Below are 20,051 nucleotides of genomic sequence, written 5' to 3'. Positions count from 1 at the left end.
GTGAAGCCGTTAGGGCTGCCTGGGGAGGTCTGCAGGTCTGCCCCCACCCTGCCACCCCTGCTTTTCTTCAGATCCTGGGGGGCAAGGACACAGAGGGCTGGCCTGCCTGGAGGAGGCCCTGTTTTTGTCACCCTCAAAGGGTGAGGATGTTCCAGGGAAACCCCTTCTGTCACTGACCCACTGTGAAGCTCACTTGTGGAACTTCCAATATCTTTGGCTGCTCTAAGCTGCTGCCTGGGTCATGCTGCCACTCACACCTTGAGTGTCCTTGGACAAGTTCTTTGCCTTCTTTTGGACCTCACTTTGCCCATCTGCATGACAGTGACAACTTTACTGATGAGGGCCACTCTTGCCACTTATTGAGGGTCTGCTGTGCGGCGACATGGTGCCAGGGCGAGCTTCATGTGCATTCTCTCATTTTTTTTGCATGACATGCCTTTGAGGCATAGGGGGTGTTCTTCTCATTTTGCATGCTCAAACTGGCTCTCAGTGAGGGTAAGTAACTTGCCCAAGGTCCTCAAGCCAGGATTCAAACTCTGGTCCAAAGCCTGTGTTCATAACTGCCGTTCCATGTTCCTTCTCACCAGCTGGGGATCAGTGAGGCCCAACCGAAATGATGATTATAAAGGGATTCTTTAAATTGTAAACCACCCCATGTGTGGGAGGGGTTGGTACTGCTGTTATTATTTCTACATCCAGAGCAACGGTAGCTTTGGTTACATGGTTGACAATAAGTTGGAGGTTGTGGGCTGTGGCAGGATCGAGGGGGAAGAGCACGGGGCTGTCAGCCAGCAGATCCGGGTCCTAGTTCTGGCTCTGCCTGAACTGACTGACTGGCTTTGTGACCTTGGCCAGCCAAGCCAGCCTGGGGAATGAGCCCATCTGCCCTGTGTGGCCCTTGTGCAGCTCAAATGAGACAAAGCCTGGAAGACGGCCAGCTCATCCCCTGGCTTTCAGAGAATGCCCCGCTACGGGGAGGTCTCTGTCTGCCTCTGCAGTCATCAGTGTGGTCCAGGCGGGAGGCAGTTCTCTTTTCTGATGCCGTTACTCTGCAGTCCTGGGCATGTCATGTGGTCCCCAGCCCACAACTGCACATTCAGCCTGTGGCTCCGCGGTGGCACGTGAACCCTTTGGGCAAGAAGCCAGTGCTGATGGGTGGCAGCCTCTTCACTTCGCTTGGTTTTATTTAATGCGGTGCTCTCTCCCCACTGCCTTGTACAGACCTGAGCAGCCGTATGAACAACTGCGGGTCCAGCTCCCATTTGAGCCTTGCTGCCTCTGTCAGGGGCTCCTGAGCCTTGGCCAGGAGGGCGGCACAGGGCCCCCGAGGCAGCTGTCTCAGCCTGTGCCCTCCTCCCTCGTGTCAGGCAGACATTTCATTCATGTCCACCCAGAGATTGTCACTCTGGGAAGTGAATGCTCTGTGCTGAGGAAATCCCCGTAGGAAGGAACATCATCTCTAGAGGGGAAAGAGTAAGTCTTAGACTTGTCCTCCCTGTCTCTTTTCTTTTAGTTCTTTTCCTTTTCTGTTCTGACTCCAAAAGTAATACATGTTCGTAGTAGAAAAATTGTGAGACCCGGAAGAACCCCCTAAAAAGTCGAAAAAGAGAAGTGTGTAATTCCTTCTCTAAGGGAGTGCTATTGTTCACACTTCAACCTTCTGGCTTAATGCTCAAGATGAGAATATCTACTATTTCTTGAGTACTAACTCTGGGTTTTGGTATGTGTTAAGTGCTTTATGGGCATGATCAGGTTCAGTTTTCACAGTACCCTGTGAAATAGGCAAGATTATCATCATGAACTTTACAGATGAAGACACTGAAGCCCAGAGAGGTTAAGAGAACTGTTCAAGGTCTCCTTGTCTCCCATTTTATCCCTGACCACTAGATGATACTACCTTTTCCCAGTTTCTCCTCCCGTCCCTCTCTAACTCATGTATTTAGAAGTGCATCTGTCAGATTCTGGCAGAAAACAGAATTCCACTCAGATGGTTACACTAAGGAGATGTGAATAAAGGTGTGGGTGGGGTTAAGGGAATACCCACAAAGTAACAGTGACAGAAGCTGTTTTCGCCCTTCTGCCTGAATGAGCAGAGGGAGGGAACAGTATTACCAGAAATCAGTGATGGCTGCAGACGCCTGGGTGGCTTAGTCGGTTAAGCGTCCGACTTTCGCTTAGGTCATGATCTCGCGGTTCGTGGGTTCGAGCCCCGCGTTGGGCTCTGTGCTGACTGCCAGCTCAGAGCCTGGAGCCTGTTTCAGATTCTGTGTCTCCCTCTCTCTCTGACCCTCCCCTGCTCACGCTGTCTCTCTCTCTCTCTCTCCTAGAAATAAATAAAAATATTGAAAAAAAAAAAAGAAATCAGTGATGGCTGGACTTGTACAAGGAGCTGGCACAGAGGGGCTCAGCTGCCACCAGAACCACAGGGAGGGAAATCGGAAAGATGTTCCTCAACTTCCCATTGGCCTGTAACTCATGCCTCCCATTGGCCAAACCCGACTAGAAGTCAGTAGGCAAGGAAGCTTAGTCCAAGGAGTCAGCTTCCTCCTTCCCTCAGCAAGGCATAGATCTGGAGGTGCTTAGGAGACATGGTTGGAAGGGGATAGGGGAGATGTGCCCCGAGTTCTCCAAAAGAAAGAAGTTATCTTGGTAACTGTGATTATTGAAAACATCATTCAAAACAGAAATCTCACTTGCTGCCTGGCATTCTCTTGACATTTTGGTGTCTTCCACACTATTCATCTCTCTCTCTCTCTCTCTCTCTCTCTCTCTCTCTCTCTCTGCTCCTTCCTTCCATTAGTTCCTACCTGGTTCAGAATTCCAAAGAATGCCTGGGCAAAAGTCACAGGTGTGCAAGATTTAGAAGAGAGCCTTACTGGCTAGGGAGTCATTGTCATGACCATAGGCACACATGGCTCTACGGGCCCTCATGATGTTCTACTTCTGTGCACATGCATGTGAAGACATGCTTCTGATATATATCATCAGCATCTATAATATGGTCTTCCTAAAACATTTGACTTCAACTTTTGTATCTGAAAGTCCTTGGTTCTCTGTAATGTCCATTGTCTACATGACTGTGCTCTGAAGTGAGGGGACAGGGGCTCTCATCCCTGTTTGGCAGATGAGGAAGCTGATGCTCACAAGGGGTGAAGTAACTTGCCCAAGGCCTTTCAGATAGGAAGTGGCAGAACTGAAGCAAAACACAGTGGTCCTGACTCTGAACTCAGCTCTTCCCAGTATATTTGTCTTTCACTCTTGGGAAGTTTTTCCTTAGCCATCTTCACCCCTTGGAGAAATTAGTACTCCTCAGCACCCCTGAGGCTGTTAAAATGCCATGGAGTGGGAGGAACTTTGGAGTCAGAGAGCCCTGGCACGGTCTTATGACCTTGGGCAAATCAGCATACCTCTTTGGGCCTGTGTGTTCTCATCAGTAAAATAAGGATGATAATATCAGGAGTTTGGATGGAAAAGTAGGTGCTTAAGGTCTAATAAGTCATCAGGACAGGCTGGCTGGCTGGTAGCCACAGACTCCCGAGGTGAATGCAGCCCAGGTCTCTGTCCTCAGTGGGGTAGAGTTAAAACTCGTCTTGTTGGTGTTTCATCTACCCATCACCCATTTGTCCATCTACCCATCCTTCTGACACCAGACCCCCTGGGTTTCAATTCTGGCACTGCCATGCACTAGTGTATGATCTTGGGCAAGTGTCTTAACTTCCCAGTGTTCCAATTTCTTCTTTTATAAAATAGAGATAATAAAAGTACCTAATATAGTTTATCGTGAAGGTTGAAAGAGTTAGTTGATAAAAAGTGCTTAGGCCAGTGCCTGGCATATAGCAAACTCTATAAATGTTAGCTTTGTTGGTATTTGTCAAGAATTATGCTCAGTCCTGGGGGTAATGGCAAATGAGACAGATAAATTTTTGTCTTTATGGAACTGATATTCTAGAGGAATAGAAACAAATAAGTAAAAAGAAATACATTTCATTTGTGATAGTTGCTATGGAAAAAAAAACAAAAAAAACAACCCACCCCAGCATGGTTGCTTAATGGGTACAGTGTTTCTGTTTAGGGTAATGAAAATTTTTGGAAATAGATAGTGGCGATTGATTGTTGTACAAGGTTATGGTTGTAATTCACATCATGGAATAGTTACACTTAAAAATGGTTAAAATGGCAAAAACAAAACAAAATAAAACCAAGCCCCAAATCCAGCATGCTCTCACCAAAATTAAAGGGAAAGACCCACTTAGACAGAGGGGTCAAGGGATGCATGGATTGAAGTCTGAAGGATGAGAGCTGCCATGCCAAGAGATGGGACAAGCCCATTGTCCACACAGAGGGACCATTAGGGCAAAGCCCCACAGCAGGAGCTAGCCTCTTGTGGTTGAGGAGCAGACAGAAAGCCAGTATGACAGGCTCACAGTGATGGTGGAGCTGATGCAGGGGCCATTAGCAGGGACCTTTAACTTTGATAAGAACTTTGTGTTTTATTTTGATGGTGACTCATGGAAGGTTTTAAGGAGGTCATCCAAGAAAATGGACAGCATAGGAAATACAGCCAACGGTGTCGTAATAGTGTTGTATGGTGACTGATGGTAGCTATGCCCATGGGGAGCATAGTGACGTGTGGACTTGTCCATTCGTTGTATTGTGAAACGAAGGTAACGTTGTGTGTCACCTATCACTTGAATTTTAAAAAATGAGGACATCCTCCAGATGGGCTTAGAAAAGATTCCTGTGGCTGTTTGGAAGAGAATAAACCCTAGGAGGGCTCAAGTGGCCGCAGAGAGTCCATGAAGGAGGCTAGGCAGCCAATGGGTTGCCAGTGGCTTGGGCCTGTGCTGTACCTGGGGGGATGGATCCAAGTTACTAGTTTTAGAGATGCTAATTCACACTAACCCTGGCTGTAGCTAACCTTGGCTGTGGGGTCTGATGTATAAACCGGTTGGTTTATTTTTAATGAGTTGGTGCAATTACAGGCCAAGTGGATATTGCTTTGCCTGGGCTAGGATGTCCTCTCCCAGCAGGCCGCCCAGATGGAAAGCCATAGTGCCCCTGGAGGGGGGGCCAGGGGAGCCGGCCAGTGGCTGCAACATTAAAGAGCATCAAATGCTTCCAGCCTTCTGGACTTGCCTCAGAGCGGGCTGTGCCCTTTTCCTCCAGACGGAACTGGTGTGGGCACCGTCAGTATTTACTTCGGCTGACCTTTCTCTCTTTGAATCCTGTGCATTGGGTTTTCATGTTAGTGCTATCAAGTCTGGCCTTGCTGGCCTCTGTTTCTTTTTTAAAAATTTTTTAATGTTTATTTCATTTTGAGAGAGAGAGATAGAGCATGAGCCGGGGAGGGGCAGAGAGAGAGGGAGGCACAGAATCCAAAGCAGGGTCCAGGTTCCGAGCTGTCACCACAGAGCCCGATGCAGGACTTGAACCCATGAGCCATGAGATCATGATCTAAGCTGAAGTTGGATGCTAACTGACTGAGCCACCCAGGCACCCATGATCTCTGTTTCTTACCACATCTCTTTCTCCATCCATTTTGGGCTGGCACTTCTTTTTTTTTTTTAATGTTTATTTATTTTTGAGAGAGAAAAACAGAGCATATGTGGGGAAGAGGCAGAAAGAAAGGGAGATACAGAATCTGAAGCAGGCTCCAGGCTCTGAGCTGTCAGCTTAGAGCCTGACTCGGGACTTGAACTCACAGACCATGAGATCATGACCTGAGCTGAGTAGGATGCTTAACTGGCTGAGCCACCCAGGCGCCCCTGGGCTGGCACGTCTGAACTCCTGGTTTTCAGACCACTTCCTGCTTCTCATTGCTATTTTTGATTATACACCCTCTCAGGGTTGTTTTACTGGGGACACACCATGCTAAGTGCTCTGTCTTGTTTATTTTCCTAACTTTCTACCACCACCCTCAGAGGGAGGGAGGAGTATCCCCATTTTACAGATGAGGTGACGGAGGCTCAGATCATTGAAGTCACTTGCCCAGGGTCACAGAGTGAGCCAGTGGTGGAGCCAGGCTTCGGGTCTGACCTAGGTCTGCTCCCTGTCCTGGTATCCTGTGAGGAGTCCATGAGGTGATGGTGTGTCAGATCCCTGACCCTGGGCCTGGCCTGCAGTGGCATTCAGGGATGGGAGTCTTGCCCTTTCCAGCAGAGTAACACTTGTGACTCTTGTAAGGCTGCCTGCTGCAACCCCCAGCTCCCTCTACTCTCCCCGTCTCCAACCTGTTCCATCTGGCAGGCTGTTTGGAGCTCACCTTTTATAGGCTTCTTGTTCTGAGGTGTCAGGATGTCAAAGCCTCCTCTCTGGCCTCTGCACAGCCCTACTCATTCCCATCTCTGGACATTTGCCCACTTGGTGACTCAGCCCAAATGCCCTCCCTGCCATGCCCATAGTTCTCCCTTTTGGCAAAACCTAACCCCACTCCCTACCCTGTAAGCCTTTCTTTGGGTACTCTAGTCATACTCCTGGATGCCAACTCCCCAGAATCTTCTAGAAGCTGAAACATATACTGACAAATCTAAGTTACATCCTGACTGGGTGTTTAACCATTTTCTCTGTGAGCATTGTGCTTCTGTGTTGCGGTGAGATCCAAGGAACCAGCACGTGTTTCCCCTGGGGCCCCCATGGTGCCCAGCGGGCTCCTGCAGTCTCTGCTGGCCTGGGCCTGGGCAGAACTGTGCCCACGTGACTGGCTGTGGCAGAAACCAAGGCCAGGTTCCTGGCTTGCTTTCTGTGACCTGTGAGAGAACCATGCTGTTATTGTTGGACTTGTCAAATAAAGAAGAATCTCATCATAGGTTTAAATAATAATGATGATGATGATGATGATGATATTTTTTTAAATATCATAAACATTTTAAGCTTAAGCAGACTTTATCTCCTCATCTTGTCATGCCAAGCCCTGTGCACTGGAATATTTTATTTTTTTAACCTCTTATTTTTTTTAAATCAAGAAATCTTCAAGTGTAATAGAAAAAATGAGAACTACATTTAAACAGAAAGAAGGAAAAGTAATCTGTATTCCTGGCATCTAAGAACAACTGTAATTAGTACTTTATTGAATATTCTGCATCTTTATATATGTATTCACCAAAATAGGGTCAATCTGTACAAGCTGCTGTGGATCAAGCTTGTCCTTCAGATATTTCCATGATCTTTTACATCATCATCTTTTTTTACTTTCTAGAAAGTGTGAGCCACCAGGCCCAGGCCGTGAGGTTGTTGGTGGGGCTCATGCCACTTGTTTGACTTCCAGCCTGTGCTTGAGTGCTTTCTCCTTCTAGCTGATTCTGTTCAAGTTTGCTTGAGGCAGCAGAGTGTGGTGGGAAGAATAATGGTGGCAGTGCTAGGATCTGGATAGGATCTGGAGAGACCGGAGGCTGGATAGGTGGATGGGGAGGAGAGTGGGCGGGAGGGACCAGGGAAGATCTGTCTGCCTGTCAGTCACTCAAGTCTCTTTTGCTTGCTGAGTCTCACCTGGAAAAGGAAAGATTGAAAGACTTCACCTCCTCTCATGTGTGGTGCTGGTAGCACCAGGCATTCCCAGCCAGCAGGCCGTGCTGGAGAGCTGGGCAGGGGAAGGGCTCCACTATTTATATAAGACCGCTGTCCTGGCTGTTTGATGCGGGTCCAGGGAAGGTTCAGGGAGGACCAGCTGACACCAGACTGAAGCGAAGGGGAGGAGGAGTAGATGTGCCAGAGCCTCTGGGCTGCCTGGGCCCATGAGGGTCGTGTGGAATCTGCTTCTCACAGCAGAAAGCCTACAGCTTAGTCTGTAGATTTTTTTTTTATCTTTATTTTTGAGACACCACACACACACACACACACACACACACACACACACACACTGCAAGCGGGGAAGGAATAGAGAGAAAAGGAGACACAGAATCTGAAGCAGGCTCCAGGCTCTGAGCTGTCAGCACAGAGCCCAACGCAGGGCTCAAACTCTTGAACTGTGAGATCATGACCTGAGCTGAAGTTGGACACTTAACCGACTGAGCCATCCAGGTGCCCTGTAGATTTTTTTTTTTTAAAGCAAAATTAAGTAGGCATTTATTTTAAGGGTTCTTCTTATAGACCTTATCTAGCTTAATGGCTGATATCCTCAAGTGCAGGCCTAGAAGAGATCTAGACCCAGGCAAACCAGTCTTATTCTGACCCTGTGACGCTGTCAGCTCTCCTGGAGCTGCTTCTATTACTTTGTGTCCTGGCACAGAGTTGACACTTGGTGTCACATAAGTGACAGAGAGCCTTTATTTAACAGTGGATTTAAGGTGAGCTATAAAGCCCAGGGTAATGACATGAGTGGAAAGCATTTCCGGGTGGGGATGAGACAGTGTGACCAAGGCCTTCCCTTCCTCCTCATCTTCCTTCTTAATAGCAGCATCAGTAACAACAAACCCTTTCATTTGTGCTACAAGCTATAGCTTACAAAGTGTGACCTGTTCAGGGCCCTGGACCTCTTGTGTGGCCTAGTGGGGCATTCAGGTCCCCTGGCCTTCTGTCCGATACCCTTCGCTGGTGGCCCCTGAATGTTGGGAGAGAAGCTGAAGAAGAGGGGAGTGTGGGGTAAGGGCTTAAAGCATGTGCATAGCACAAGGTGGGGCCAATGTCCATCTGTCTGTCTGTTCATTGGAAGCTTCCCATCGTGGATGGGTCTGGGAAGGGACCTGCCAGCTGTAATCTGGATCTTTCTCATTTAATATAATGGAGTTAGAGGGAGTCTCTAGACTCCAGGGTGAGGGTTCCTGCCCATTCCTCTTGTTCCTTGGGTTCTAGCTCCAAACTTTTTTGTTGTTGTTGTTACTGAGGATCCACTCTGACTGGGGTCAGGAATAGGTGCTTTTTTGCCACGTTTTTAAAAAACCCAATTTTTTAAAAAGTATATGTATATATTTAAAATTATACAAGAATTCCCAAGCACATAAAGTAAAAAATGAAGTTCTTTTTCTTCTCCCACCCCATGGAACTCCCACTTTTTCCTTTATTCATTTCTCAATTATTAACCTGTCTGAACAGTTTGGTCAGTACCCTTTCAGATCTTTCACTACATGTGTATAAACACAGAGGTATTGTTGAGGTTATTGTTTTGTTTTGTTTTTAAATATAAAAATGGGACCGTGCCATTCTCTCTCTTTTCCTCTCCTTGCAGTTTGCTTTTTCCAACAGAATATCTGGGCAATAGGTCCTTGATTCTCTGAAATCTCATTTCCTGCTCCAAGGGGAAAAGGGTAAGAGCAGCCTCCCTGCTCGAAGATAATTTCTCTAAGTCCCTTGCTTCCTGGGTGAGTCCTAGTAAGATGAAGTGACTGCCCCGTTTGTGGCAGACTCAGGGACTTCGCTTGGTTCTCTGGACCTTTACATCATCAGGGCTATGCGTTTTTGTAATGGTGCCCTCCTGTCTATCCCTTGAGATCCGTTCTGTCAACATCCCTGTGGAGGGAGCAGTGCAGGAATTATTGAGGCCTGGGACATGAAGAGCCTTGCTCTAAATCAGANCTTCCAGAAGGGCCCGGAGCCCAGGGCTCTTTTGGTTGAGTTCAGTTTATCCACCATTTATTGAGCGGCTACTGTGTGCCAGGTGCTCCGGTTGGAGAGACAGCCTGGCTGAGGGTCTGCCTGGAGGGGGTCACTGACTGTCCTTTGTGCTCTTGGCAGAGTGGGGTTCCCTGGAGAGACTCTCATTGCCCCGAAGAAGGGCCCCATTCTAGAATTGGGCCAAGAGACAGGAGGCATCCCCGAGGAGTTATATGGTCGCTAGAGCGGGAGGGAGTCTGTGACCTCGGCTGTGGCCAGTAACCCCTGACTTCTGCTCTCTCCCCATCCCTACTTCCTGTCTCTCCCTGCCTCCCTCCTTCCTTCTCTCTGTGGCTCTTTGTCCATTTGTCTCCATCTGTCTCTCTCCATGTGTGGTTCCTGTCCTCTCTCTCTGTTCTGTCACCCCATCACTGTCCCTTTCCCCTGTCATGTGCTCTCCTCCATGCAAATGCAGGCGTGCTGGTCACCATGACAACAGAGACAGGCCCCGATTCTGAGGTGAAGAAGGCTCAGGAGGAGGCCCCACAGCAGCCTGAGGCGGCCGCTGCTGCAACCACCCCTGTGACCCCTGCAGGCCACGGCCACCCCGAGGCCAACTCCAATGAGAAGCACCCGCTCCAGCAGGACACTCGGCCTGCTGAACAGGTGTGTGCCTGAGAGCATGGGGATCCCTCTTCCTGCCCAGCAGGAATCCAGGGCCAGTTCTTAGTGGGGAGGGAAGAAGGACACTGAGAATTATTATTGACCTGCTATATGCCAAGCACTGTACTAGCCTAGGGGGATCGTGTTCACTTTTATATTTAATTCTCCCAAACCTAGAGAGTGTGTATACATATACATATACATGCACATGTATATATATGTAGACACATACATATATGTATTTATATATACACACACATACACATGCATATACGTATACGTATATACATATAATATATACACATTTTAATTAAGTTAGCACTATACCCAACATGGGGCTTGAACTCATGACCCTGAGATCAAGAGTCAAATGCTCTACTGACTGAGCCAGCTGTGCACACCTAAGAGAATTATTAACTTCGCATTTTACACTTGGGGAAGTGGTGGCTCAGTGGATGAAATGAGTTATCCAGAGTCACGTTGTTGTACAGTGACGGATGGATGTAAAATCTAGCTCTGTTTTCCAAAACATGTGTTCTTTCAGCCTTATTTTCCTACCCCCTGAAACTATACATTCTAGCCTGGCAAGCCCAGTATGACCCCAGAGCAAAATCTATGACCCTGAAGGGACAGAGGACCTGCTGAATTATCTAGCCAATGAATTCACACCCCCCTTCACTCACGACAGGCCACGAGAGCAAGAAAGTGGCCAAGGTCATTGAGGCCATTGGTGGCAGTTAGGACTAGCTGGCATTAGGTCATTCCACAAGCTCTCAGCTTCATGCTAGACCAGTGGCAGTCTGATAAGGAGGAGGCCAAATGGATGCTCTGATAACTCATGTGCTGTTTTAGGGAGATCGGGCAGCCCTGGCCACCGGCTTTGGTTCTGTGGGATGCCTCCCACCACCTGAGGAAGTGGACCCCTTCCATGAGTCCACCCTTTGCATGTAGAAGCCCTGGCTCTCCTCCTGCATATACCTACCATAGGTGCTGGTCACCCTGGGGGTCTTGGAGGGCAGTGGCTCTCATTTTGGGGACCATCTTAGCCCCAGCTGCTGTATCCTTACTGTGTCTTGTTTGGATGAAAGGCTACGGTCTCCAGCTCACTGACCAAACTTTTCCCCTGGTTGGACCTACAGAGCCTAGACATGGAGGAGAAGGGCTATGGGGAGGCTGATGGCCTGTCAGAGAGGACCACGCCCAGCAGAGCCCAGAAATCACCCCAGAAGATTGCCAAGAAGTACAAGAGTGCCATCTGCCGAATCACTCTGCTTGATGCCTCTGAGTACGAGTGTGAGGTGGAGGTAGGGAGCACCCCCCACCATGTGCCCTGCCCCAGCCGACTGGCCCCAGAGCCAGGGCAGGCTTCTGTGTACACTCAGCCTGGGCCAAGCCAGAGAGCATCCATTCTTCATGGAGTCCTGGACTGACTGCAGCATCCCGGAGAGATGACCTGGCCAGCCCTCCTTTGTACAGATGGTGGCACCGAGGCCCGGAGAGGGCTGTTACGATTGCAAATAGAATTAGACGGGACACAGGGCTGGCACCAGAAAATGGCTTCTCGGGGAGGGAGGGGCTGTACTTTGGCAAGGAGTCCCCATCATCCAAGGGCTGATCTCTAGCCCAGTAGGCCTGTGGACTGGACTCTTCAGTCTCACCTAGCAGACACTAGTGTTTCAACTAGAGTCATTTTATGTTTTTATTAGATGGAGAGAGGGGCTTCCTTTGTGAATGCTCCTCTCCAGGGCACCAGGACAGACCAGTCACTTGAAGTTCCATGGCATAGGTATCCCCAGGCATGGAGAGGCTGCCCCTGGCTTCCTCACCCAGGCCATGTAGAAACCCTGTGGCATGATCCAGTCCCACAGTGGGTGGGCAGGGCAGACACCTCCTGTCTAGGGTCAGCCCTCCTGGTCTCACATTTGTCATCTCCCTTTCCTGTATAGGCTAGGACTTCCCCCCTAATTCTGAGCTCTTAACCTCCCCTTAGAGGGTCCCACCCCAGTCTGGGCACCATTCCTGGCCCTCTCCAGGTGTGTGGGAGAGTCCAGCGGGTGGCTTTACTGCTGAGAGTTACAAGAATCACCTCCCTTTTTGCCCGGTGCCCCCTGGTCTTAAGGGATGCAACTTATTTCTGGGCCCTAATAGACTGGGTCCCTCTTCTCTGCAGGGTTGTTTTTATTTTTATTTGTTTTTTTTGTTTTTTTTTTTTAATGTTTATTTCTTCTATAGAGGGATTACAAGGTGAACATCTTGCCTATTCCTGGGCAAAAGAAAGGGATATATTCCGCCTGTTCTCTCCTACCCACACTGGGCCCAAGATGCAGTTTCAGCTTGTCCCCCGAGAGCGTGGAGGGTTTGGCTGAGACCAGGTCCATTCTGTCTGAAGGACTCTTCCAGGCTCAGGAATCCCTTAGCTTCCCCAAACTACTCTCCACAGTTAGGCCCGGCCCCAGTCCCCTGGTGACCTAGCCAGACCGTGCAAGGACCTCACCCTCTCTCTGGAGTCCCCTCCCTCTTTGGATAGTGACTGATTCATGTTATCCCAGCCTGTAATCCCTTTACTGGTGTTCATCTGTGGGTTTGGAGTACCCAGCCAGGTTCTGGGCTTTGTCCTTCTTTCTATCTATCTGTCTATCTGTCTATCTATCTATCTATCTATCTATCTATCTATCTATCTATCTATTTCTGAGAGAGAGAGAGAGAGAGAGACAGTGTGAGCAGGGGAGGGTCAGAGAGAGAGGGAGACACAGAATCTGAAGTAGGCTACAGGCTCTGAGCTAGCTGTCAGCACAGAGCCTGACGCGGGGCTCAAATCCACGAACTGTGAGATTAACCAACTGAGCCACCCAGGCGTCCCTGGGCTTTGTCCTTCTGAATCCTCAGGCCCACATGGTGGTTCAGAGATTTACTGAGCCTGGTTGTGTGGGAGTGGCGGGAAGAGGTGGCTCACACAGTGCTGCTCCCAGCTGAGGCTGCTGTAGGCCTGAGAGCCCCTAGAAAAACCTTACTTGCTGCCTGGGTAGAGGGTGGCATTCCAGGCTGGGCTGCCCTGGATGTCACTCAGACTTAGTGTAAGGGGGGGGGGGCAGGGAAAGAGTCACACTGTGACCCTGAGTCCTAGACCCTCCCTTTCTCCCCTGCCTGTGTCCCTTGTATTTCAGGTGACTTTTCTCTTCCTCTTACACCCACAGCTTGGACTTTGGCTTTTCCGTTCCTTGGGTCAAAGTTAGCCTTCTTCTCTTAATTTCTGTAAAGGAAGAAGAATCAATCACCTCCACCCCCACTCCCCAAAGCAGGCCTAAGGTCTAGGAGGACCCCAGCAGGGCTTGGGAAGAAGGTAGTTGGTGAGCTGGGCGTTAGTGTCACAGGATCTGGTAGAACTTGGGGAGCAGTGCCAGGTGGGTGGCAGGAGTGCTGAGGTCATCTTCAGATGCTGGAAGGCTCTTCGGAGTTTTCAAGTCTGCCCTGGTGGAGCCCCACCTCGGGATGTGTCCTGGCCTCACAGCAGCTCTGCTCTCTTCTTCAGAAACATGGCCGGGGCCAGGTGCTGTTTGACCTGGTCTGTGAGCACCTCAACCTCCTGGAGAAGGACTACTTCGGCCTGACCTTCTGTGATGCTGACAGCCAGAAGGTACCTGTGCTGGCAAGCAGGGCGCTGTGAGGGGGTTGGGGGGGATGGGGACCTCTTCTCTTAGGCACCCCCCCCCCACATAGTCCTGCCTTCCATCAGTCCTCAGATTCTCATTAGATGCCTTCTGTTTGCATGCACCCAAGGTTCAGCCAGCCCTTTCTGTCTCAGTTCTCTGTCTCTACCCCTCCCACCAAGTCCTTTCTTGGGGACCTGCAAGTCACCCCCCAGGTGCATATCTGGAGAGCCATGGCCTGGCTTCCTGGGGAACCTGAGACACTTACCCGAGCACCTCTTTCACACCCTTGGGAGGCTCCTGTCTGAGTTTCCTCCTTCCCACCAGTCCCACTGCAGCTGCACAGACCTGGCCACCCCGCTGTCTCAGGGCAATGTCAGTCCTTCATCCAGGGTCCCAAGCCCAGTGGTGAATCCATATCTCATTCCCTCACTTTCCAGGTCCAAAGGGCCTGGACCGCCCAGTCTGGAAAGGGTGTTCCCCATCAGGGACTGTTGACAGGCTGTTTCGGGATGTCTCTCTCTCCTAGCCCTGTCTGGCCCTCTCCCCATCTTCACTCTAAAGAACCCTATCTTCTCTTTCAGAACTGGCTGGACCCCTCCAAGGAAATCAAGAAGCAGATCCNTGGGGAGTTTGTGGGAGGGGGGGTGGGGTCTCCAGGCCACAGGGGCTCCAGCTGTGTGGCTCCCTCCTACGTGGGGAAGAGGGTCCAGACCCAGGAGTTCATTTGCGCTGCACAGCACATCTTAGGGAAGGCCCGGCATTGCCTTATAAATGAAAACCTGAGGCAGGCACGAGAGGAATGACCGTCTAGAGTCACACAGCAGGTTAGCGGAGGAAACGTTGATGCCTTCTGGATGACAGCCCTGGAAGGGACCTGTAGAATCATCTAGGACAAGGGGACAAACTGACGGCCTGAAAACAGCTTCACTCCTATCTAGGGCTGGTGTAAACTCCTATGGTCAGTGGCCCTTGACTCAGCTCAGAATCCTCATCCACACAGCACTGCAGACCACTGTCACCTGATGGGAGTTAACATATTAGAGAAAAGCTAGGCCTGCCCTGCTCCGGGCCAGCTTTCATATTTAATGATAGATGGCTGAGGCCCAGAGAGAGACAGTTGTTTGCCTAAGGTCACAGAGTGAACTATTGGCCAGTCCAGGTCTTTAGCCCTGGCCTCCCAACACCATCCTGCTCTCTTTTCAAGGCCTGGGGTGAAGAGACAACCTGTCCTTTTTGGCCCAGAGAGGAAGGGCATATTGGGAGGGGTGGAGCAGCCTTCTAATGGCAGAAGGGAAGAGGTAGGTGCTCAGTCAGGGGGCGCGCAGTAGGTGGAGACCTGGAGCCCAGAAGCAGAGATGCCTCCACTGGGAGCCCCTCCCCCTTGGCTGTGCTTGGACTCCCAGGTCCCTGGGGCTGGAAAGCAGAGCCTGTTGCCATGACAGCAGGCAGCTGGGCCTAGGGATGCCAGCTGACTCTCCGGGAGGGGCTGGAGGGATTCTTCCTGTAGGCTCCTGTCAGTTGAAGACAAAGAGGCAGGCACACGGACAGAGCATGCTCCTCTGGGGCTGACAGGGTCCTAGGCCTGGGCTTCGGGCTGTCCCTAGGAGTCCCAGCCCAGCTGGGAGGCCTGCCTCTCATGCCTGAAGGAATTGGAACACATACAGGCAGCCGAGTGTGCCCTGTTAGAGGAGGACCGGGAACTTGCAAAGGAGAGGCTGAAGACAGAATCGTTGGAGCTCAGCGTCTTTCCCCAGAGCAGGGAGTCAGCCGGTCCCCCATCTCTGCAGCCCCGGCCAGCACGGCCCAGGCCTCGTGAGTGGTTGCCGCTCCTGGCCACCTCAGGTCATGGAGGAGCAGTTCTGCCTCTTTTGGTAGAGCCACAGTCTCCGTCCCTACCCCTGGGACTTCTACCCATTCAGCTTTGTTCCACCTTCTGGGCCCCCATGGAACAGTTTTTTTTAAGATTTTATTTTTGTGTAATCCCTACACCCAACATGGGGCTTGAACCCACAAACCTGAGATCAAGAGTCTCCTGTTCCACTGACAGCCAGTGAGGCGCCCACCATTTTTTTGCTCAGCCCCTCAGCCTCCTGAAGGCATTGCCATGGGTCCTTTTGCACTTCAGAACTGGGTATATTTCCTCCCAAATCTCGATGCCCATCACCTAGGGCACTGGGGGCGCCTCTCTGGGCTCCCGCCTCTCCTTGGCAAGTGGATTAGTGATTCATGCCTTACAAGGACAGGTGCTGGTTACGTGTGGACAGCACCTGGCACATAGTAGGTGCTTCCCTGACGTAGTTTGGTGTGATGGTTGAAAGACAGACACTAGAAGCCAGACTGACTGGATTTCAATCCCGACTCCAACTCTGCTTCTTGTGTTATTCAGTTGTTCTGTGCCTCAGTCTCCTCACCTGTAAAGCAGGGGTAATGATAGTACTTACCTGTAGGGTTGTTGTGCAGGGTAAATGAGCTATCATGTGTGCAACACCTAGAATGGTGCCTGCACCTAGAAGCATCCAGTACATATTATCTATTAACCATATTATTACTACTACTACTACTACTACTACTACTATTATTGCTATTACTATTATTCCTGAGACAGGGATTGTTCTCCTTGAAGCTGCTTTAGCTGTGGGTTCCTGGGTCCGGAGACCAGAGCTTACATCCCCGTTCTGCACCATTGACTAGCTCAGTGACCCCAGGAGAGTGACATACTCTCTCAGAATTTCATCTATAAAAACAAAAGTTCAGGGCACCTGGGTGGCTCAGTCAGTTAAGGGTCTGACTTTGGCTCAGGTCATGATCTTACGGTTCGCAGGTTTGAGCCCCGCCTCGGGTTCTTTGCTGACAGCTCAGAGCCTGGAGCCTGCTTCAGATTCTGTGTCTCCCTCTCTCTCTGCCTCTCCCCACCCACCTCTCTCTCTTTCCCCCCTCTCTCTGCCCCTCCCCCACTCACCCTCTGTCTCTTTCAAAAATAAATGAAACATTAAAAAATTTTTTTTAATAAAAACAAAAGTTTATCTCAGGATCATTATGAAGCTCAAACTCCTATATGTGCATGGAAAGTTCATAGCAAGCAAAGTGACCAGCGCTTAGTAAGTGCTGGAGACATTACAGGTTTTTGGGGAAGAGACGAGGATCACAGGGACAAGGACGGTAGTGATGGCATAACCTCCAGCCCTTGTGACTGTGGTCCTTCCCTGATGGGGCTTGCTTTCTCACATTGTCCCCGGAGTGATCTGCCCATTGTTCTAGACAGTAGCCCTCCCCCAAGGCCTCCTCTCTCTCAAGTGGTCATTGTGGAGCTTGTTTCCAGCTAAAACCTCAGACTTTATTTCTCTCTGTGCCTATTTGCGCACCATTGATTGATTGTGTCTCAGCACCATTGATTGATTGTGTCTCAGTGTGGAGTTTAGCGTTTATCCCTGTGAAAAGCCCTTTGCTACTTTCTGCTTATTACATTTGTTTGCCTTTTAGGTCTTGCTGATAACCCCGTTCTGCCATCCGTGGTGGAACTGACCCGGCACAGGGCCAGAATCTTACAGGGGTTCCTAGGACCAGTAACCTGGCAGGATGCCCTATGAGAAATGGGCACAGCAGGACAAATAAGTTTGGGAAACCCCTAAATGCATGTCCCCTTGAGGGATGCAACTGACAACAGTAGAGTGAGGGCTCTGAGAAGTCCAAAGTTAGGGAACCCATTTAATGTGACTTGTTTTCTTCTCATTAACGTCCAATGGCATAGACTTTGATGTGGAGGAGGGATCATGGGCTCTGGAGCTAGGAGGCTTGGGTCTGAGCCCCAGCATTGCTGTTTCTTAGCTCAGTGACCTTGGGCTGGCCGTTACTGCCTGGGCCTTGGTATCCTTATATGCAAAATGGAGATAGTCATAAGACTTACTCATAGGAGTTGCTACAGGGTTTCCTGAAGGATGTTTATGATTCCCAGTAGGCCCGGCATGCACCACTGCTTTTCTTTCTTTGCATCTTCCTTCCCATTGCTCTTTTAGGAGTCTTTCAACCTGGACCTCAGTCTTCTTATCTTTCAAGTGGGAATAATATTCCAGACTTCCTGATTAGATTGTCCTGAAATCATAGATATGAGGAAACTTTGAGAAATTGCCCACAGGATGGTGCATCTGGGTCACCCACTGGGGTGATAGGGCCTCTGATTGTTCTCCTATCTTCACCTCTCAGGCAGCCCCTGGAATTTTGCCTTCACAGTCAAGTTCTACCCCCCTGATCCTGCCCAGCTGACAGAAGACATCACAAGGTGAGCGCAGCAGAGGTGGGGTGGGCGTGCTGGCCGTGTGACTGGGAACGAAGGCACCTGCCCCTGGTAGACATGGGGCAGTAGACGATGGCAGTTGCAAACTGAGATGCCTAAGTGAGTCCAGACAGACAGCATCAACAAAGGAAGCTGACCCATTGCAAGAAAAAATGATACAAACTCAGTCGGCAGTGGAAGCTGACCCTCCGCTTTAGAGGGACCCATTTCACTGATTGAAATTGAAATTCAACAGGGGACACGCCATCTAAAACTATTGCTGTTAGCTCCAGCAATCACTGCCATGTGGGAACGGTTGAAGTAAAGCTAGAGATTTGAGAGTGAAAATCCACAATTTTTAAATGTTAGTAGCAAACTCAAACTTTTTAAAAACATGGTGGAGGCCGTCTCTGTATGGAACAAGCCAAACACATCTGAAGCCTGATGTTCTGGAAAGCTGATGTTCTGATGTTCTCGACTTTGGAGAGAAGGCAGGAGTAGAGCACAGGTGCCTTTGCCCATAGGAATTTGGTCCCGTGTGCTGCCCTGTACACATCAGGCATGTAAGGGTCAATGAGATGTGATCCCCCACCCCCACCCCATGGAGGCAAGCCTGGGCTGCTGGGGTGAACATGGATTGTATATAATATCTCATTGTGCCTCAGGGCCAGTAGATCATGTGGCTTGAAGATTAGAAGGGGGTGCAAAGCATTTTTCAGAATGAGAACTTCTATGGGGGCTGATCCTGCCTCTGGAATCAGGACAGGGAGAGACCCTTCTCTTTATCTAAGCCCTTTCCAAAGAGATAGTCTCACTTCATGATATCCTGGGGTTATGTTATCAACCACACTCCTAACAACAATAAGATGATGGCTTGGAGTTATTCTTATAGCAGAGGAGGGGCTACTCAGCCAGCCTCTCTCTCCCATTGGGTCTCTTCTTAATATTGGCTGCCTGTATGCCAAGCAACAGGCCATGGACCCAATGCCGACCGTGACCTTGGGGATAATACAGATGTTCCTGGGATAGATCAGACCTGAAGCCTTGACCTCTTTAGCCCTGCTCTAAGCCCGAGGTCATCTTGGGACCAAGATTCAGCACCAAGGTCTCAACTCCATTTCCAAGAGGGCTGAGAGTTGTAGACCAGCTTAGTCCCTATCACTCTGGTCTTGTCCGCTGGTATCTCTCCTCGGGCATTGGGCTTCTAGGGGCACCAGGAGAGAAACTAGTCCTGCTTGGCATGGAGGACCTCAGGGAATGGGGTGGTAGTAGCAGCTGATTTAGTAAAAAATATTCAGGTTCAAAATAAACTGGTCAGATTAACAAATTGAAATGAAATATTAGAGTGTTTGGCAGTGATTTTCTAATTTTTAGACTTGAACAAAAATGCCTTTAGGCCCACACTTGGTGCCTGTGATGTTTGAGCTCCTGCTGATTCTGAGCCTATGCCTTGGCCCTGAGTGCACACTGAGGCTGCACATACTTTTTGCCAGAGCTTCAGTTCAGACTGCAAAATAACGTCATGGAGCAGTAAAAATTATACGGAGTAAAAGCCACTTAAAAGGAAAAGAAATAGATGATTGCAAACAGTGGTGAAATGTGACAAGATGGGCAAGGAGGCATCACTGCCTGAGAATGAACTGAAACATTTTTTTAATGCAGTAACCGAAAAGGCAATAAAAAAAAATGGTATAAAATGGATCTAAAAACTGTAAAATCATCCGAGTATGCATAAAGTTATAAAAAAAAATCATAGCTTTGTGGTTGGAAATGTTTCTTTTAAAATAATTTGTTTTTAGACAGTTCACTTACAATTTTGCTGAAGGCAAAATACAAAAGTTTTGAGAAAACATTGGCAAACAGGTTTGTCCTGGCTGTGGAATGAGGTGTGGAAGTTAAGATGGATGAGGTTAGGTCATTTGTGGTGATCTGTGAAGGGCATT

General features: G+C 49.5%; 1 protein-coding gene across 1 annotated transcript in view; it reads left to right on the top strand.

The window, feature by feature from the left end:
• The window catches only part of EPB41L1 (erythrocyte membrane protein band 4.1 like 1), a 124,088-nt gene that overhangs the window by 60,829 nt on the left and 43,208 nt on the right, over positions 1 to 20,051 (top strand). The window contains exons 3-7 of the mRNA XM_077778877.1: positions 10,001 to 10,191; positions 11,328 to 11,492; positions 13,718 to 13,822; positions 14,420 to 14,466; positions 18,043 to 18,114. Of these exons, the coding sequence (XP_077635003.1) occupies positions 10,015 to 10,191; positions 11,328 to 11,492; positions 13,718 to 13,822; positions 14,420 to 14,466; positions 18,043 to 18,114 (566 nt within the window). The 5' untranslated portion in view covers positions 10,001 to 10,014. The remainder of the gene's footprint in view (positions 1 to 10,000; positions 10,192 to 11,327; positions 11,493 to 13,717; positions 13,823 to 14,419; positions 14,467 to 18,042; positions 18,115 to 20,051) is intronic.

This window comes from Crocuta crocuta, unplaced genomic scaffold (assembly GCF_008692635.1).
Source record: "Crocuta crocuta isolate KB4526 unplaced genomic scaffold, BGI_CrCroc_1.0 scaffold248, whole genome shotgun sequence".
NCBI lineage: Eukaryota > Metazoa > Chordata > Mammalia > Carnivora > Hyaenidae > Crocuta > Crocuta crocuta.
Note: the sequence above shows the minus strand (reverse complement) of the source record. Positions and strands in the feature narration are given on the sequence as shown.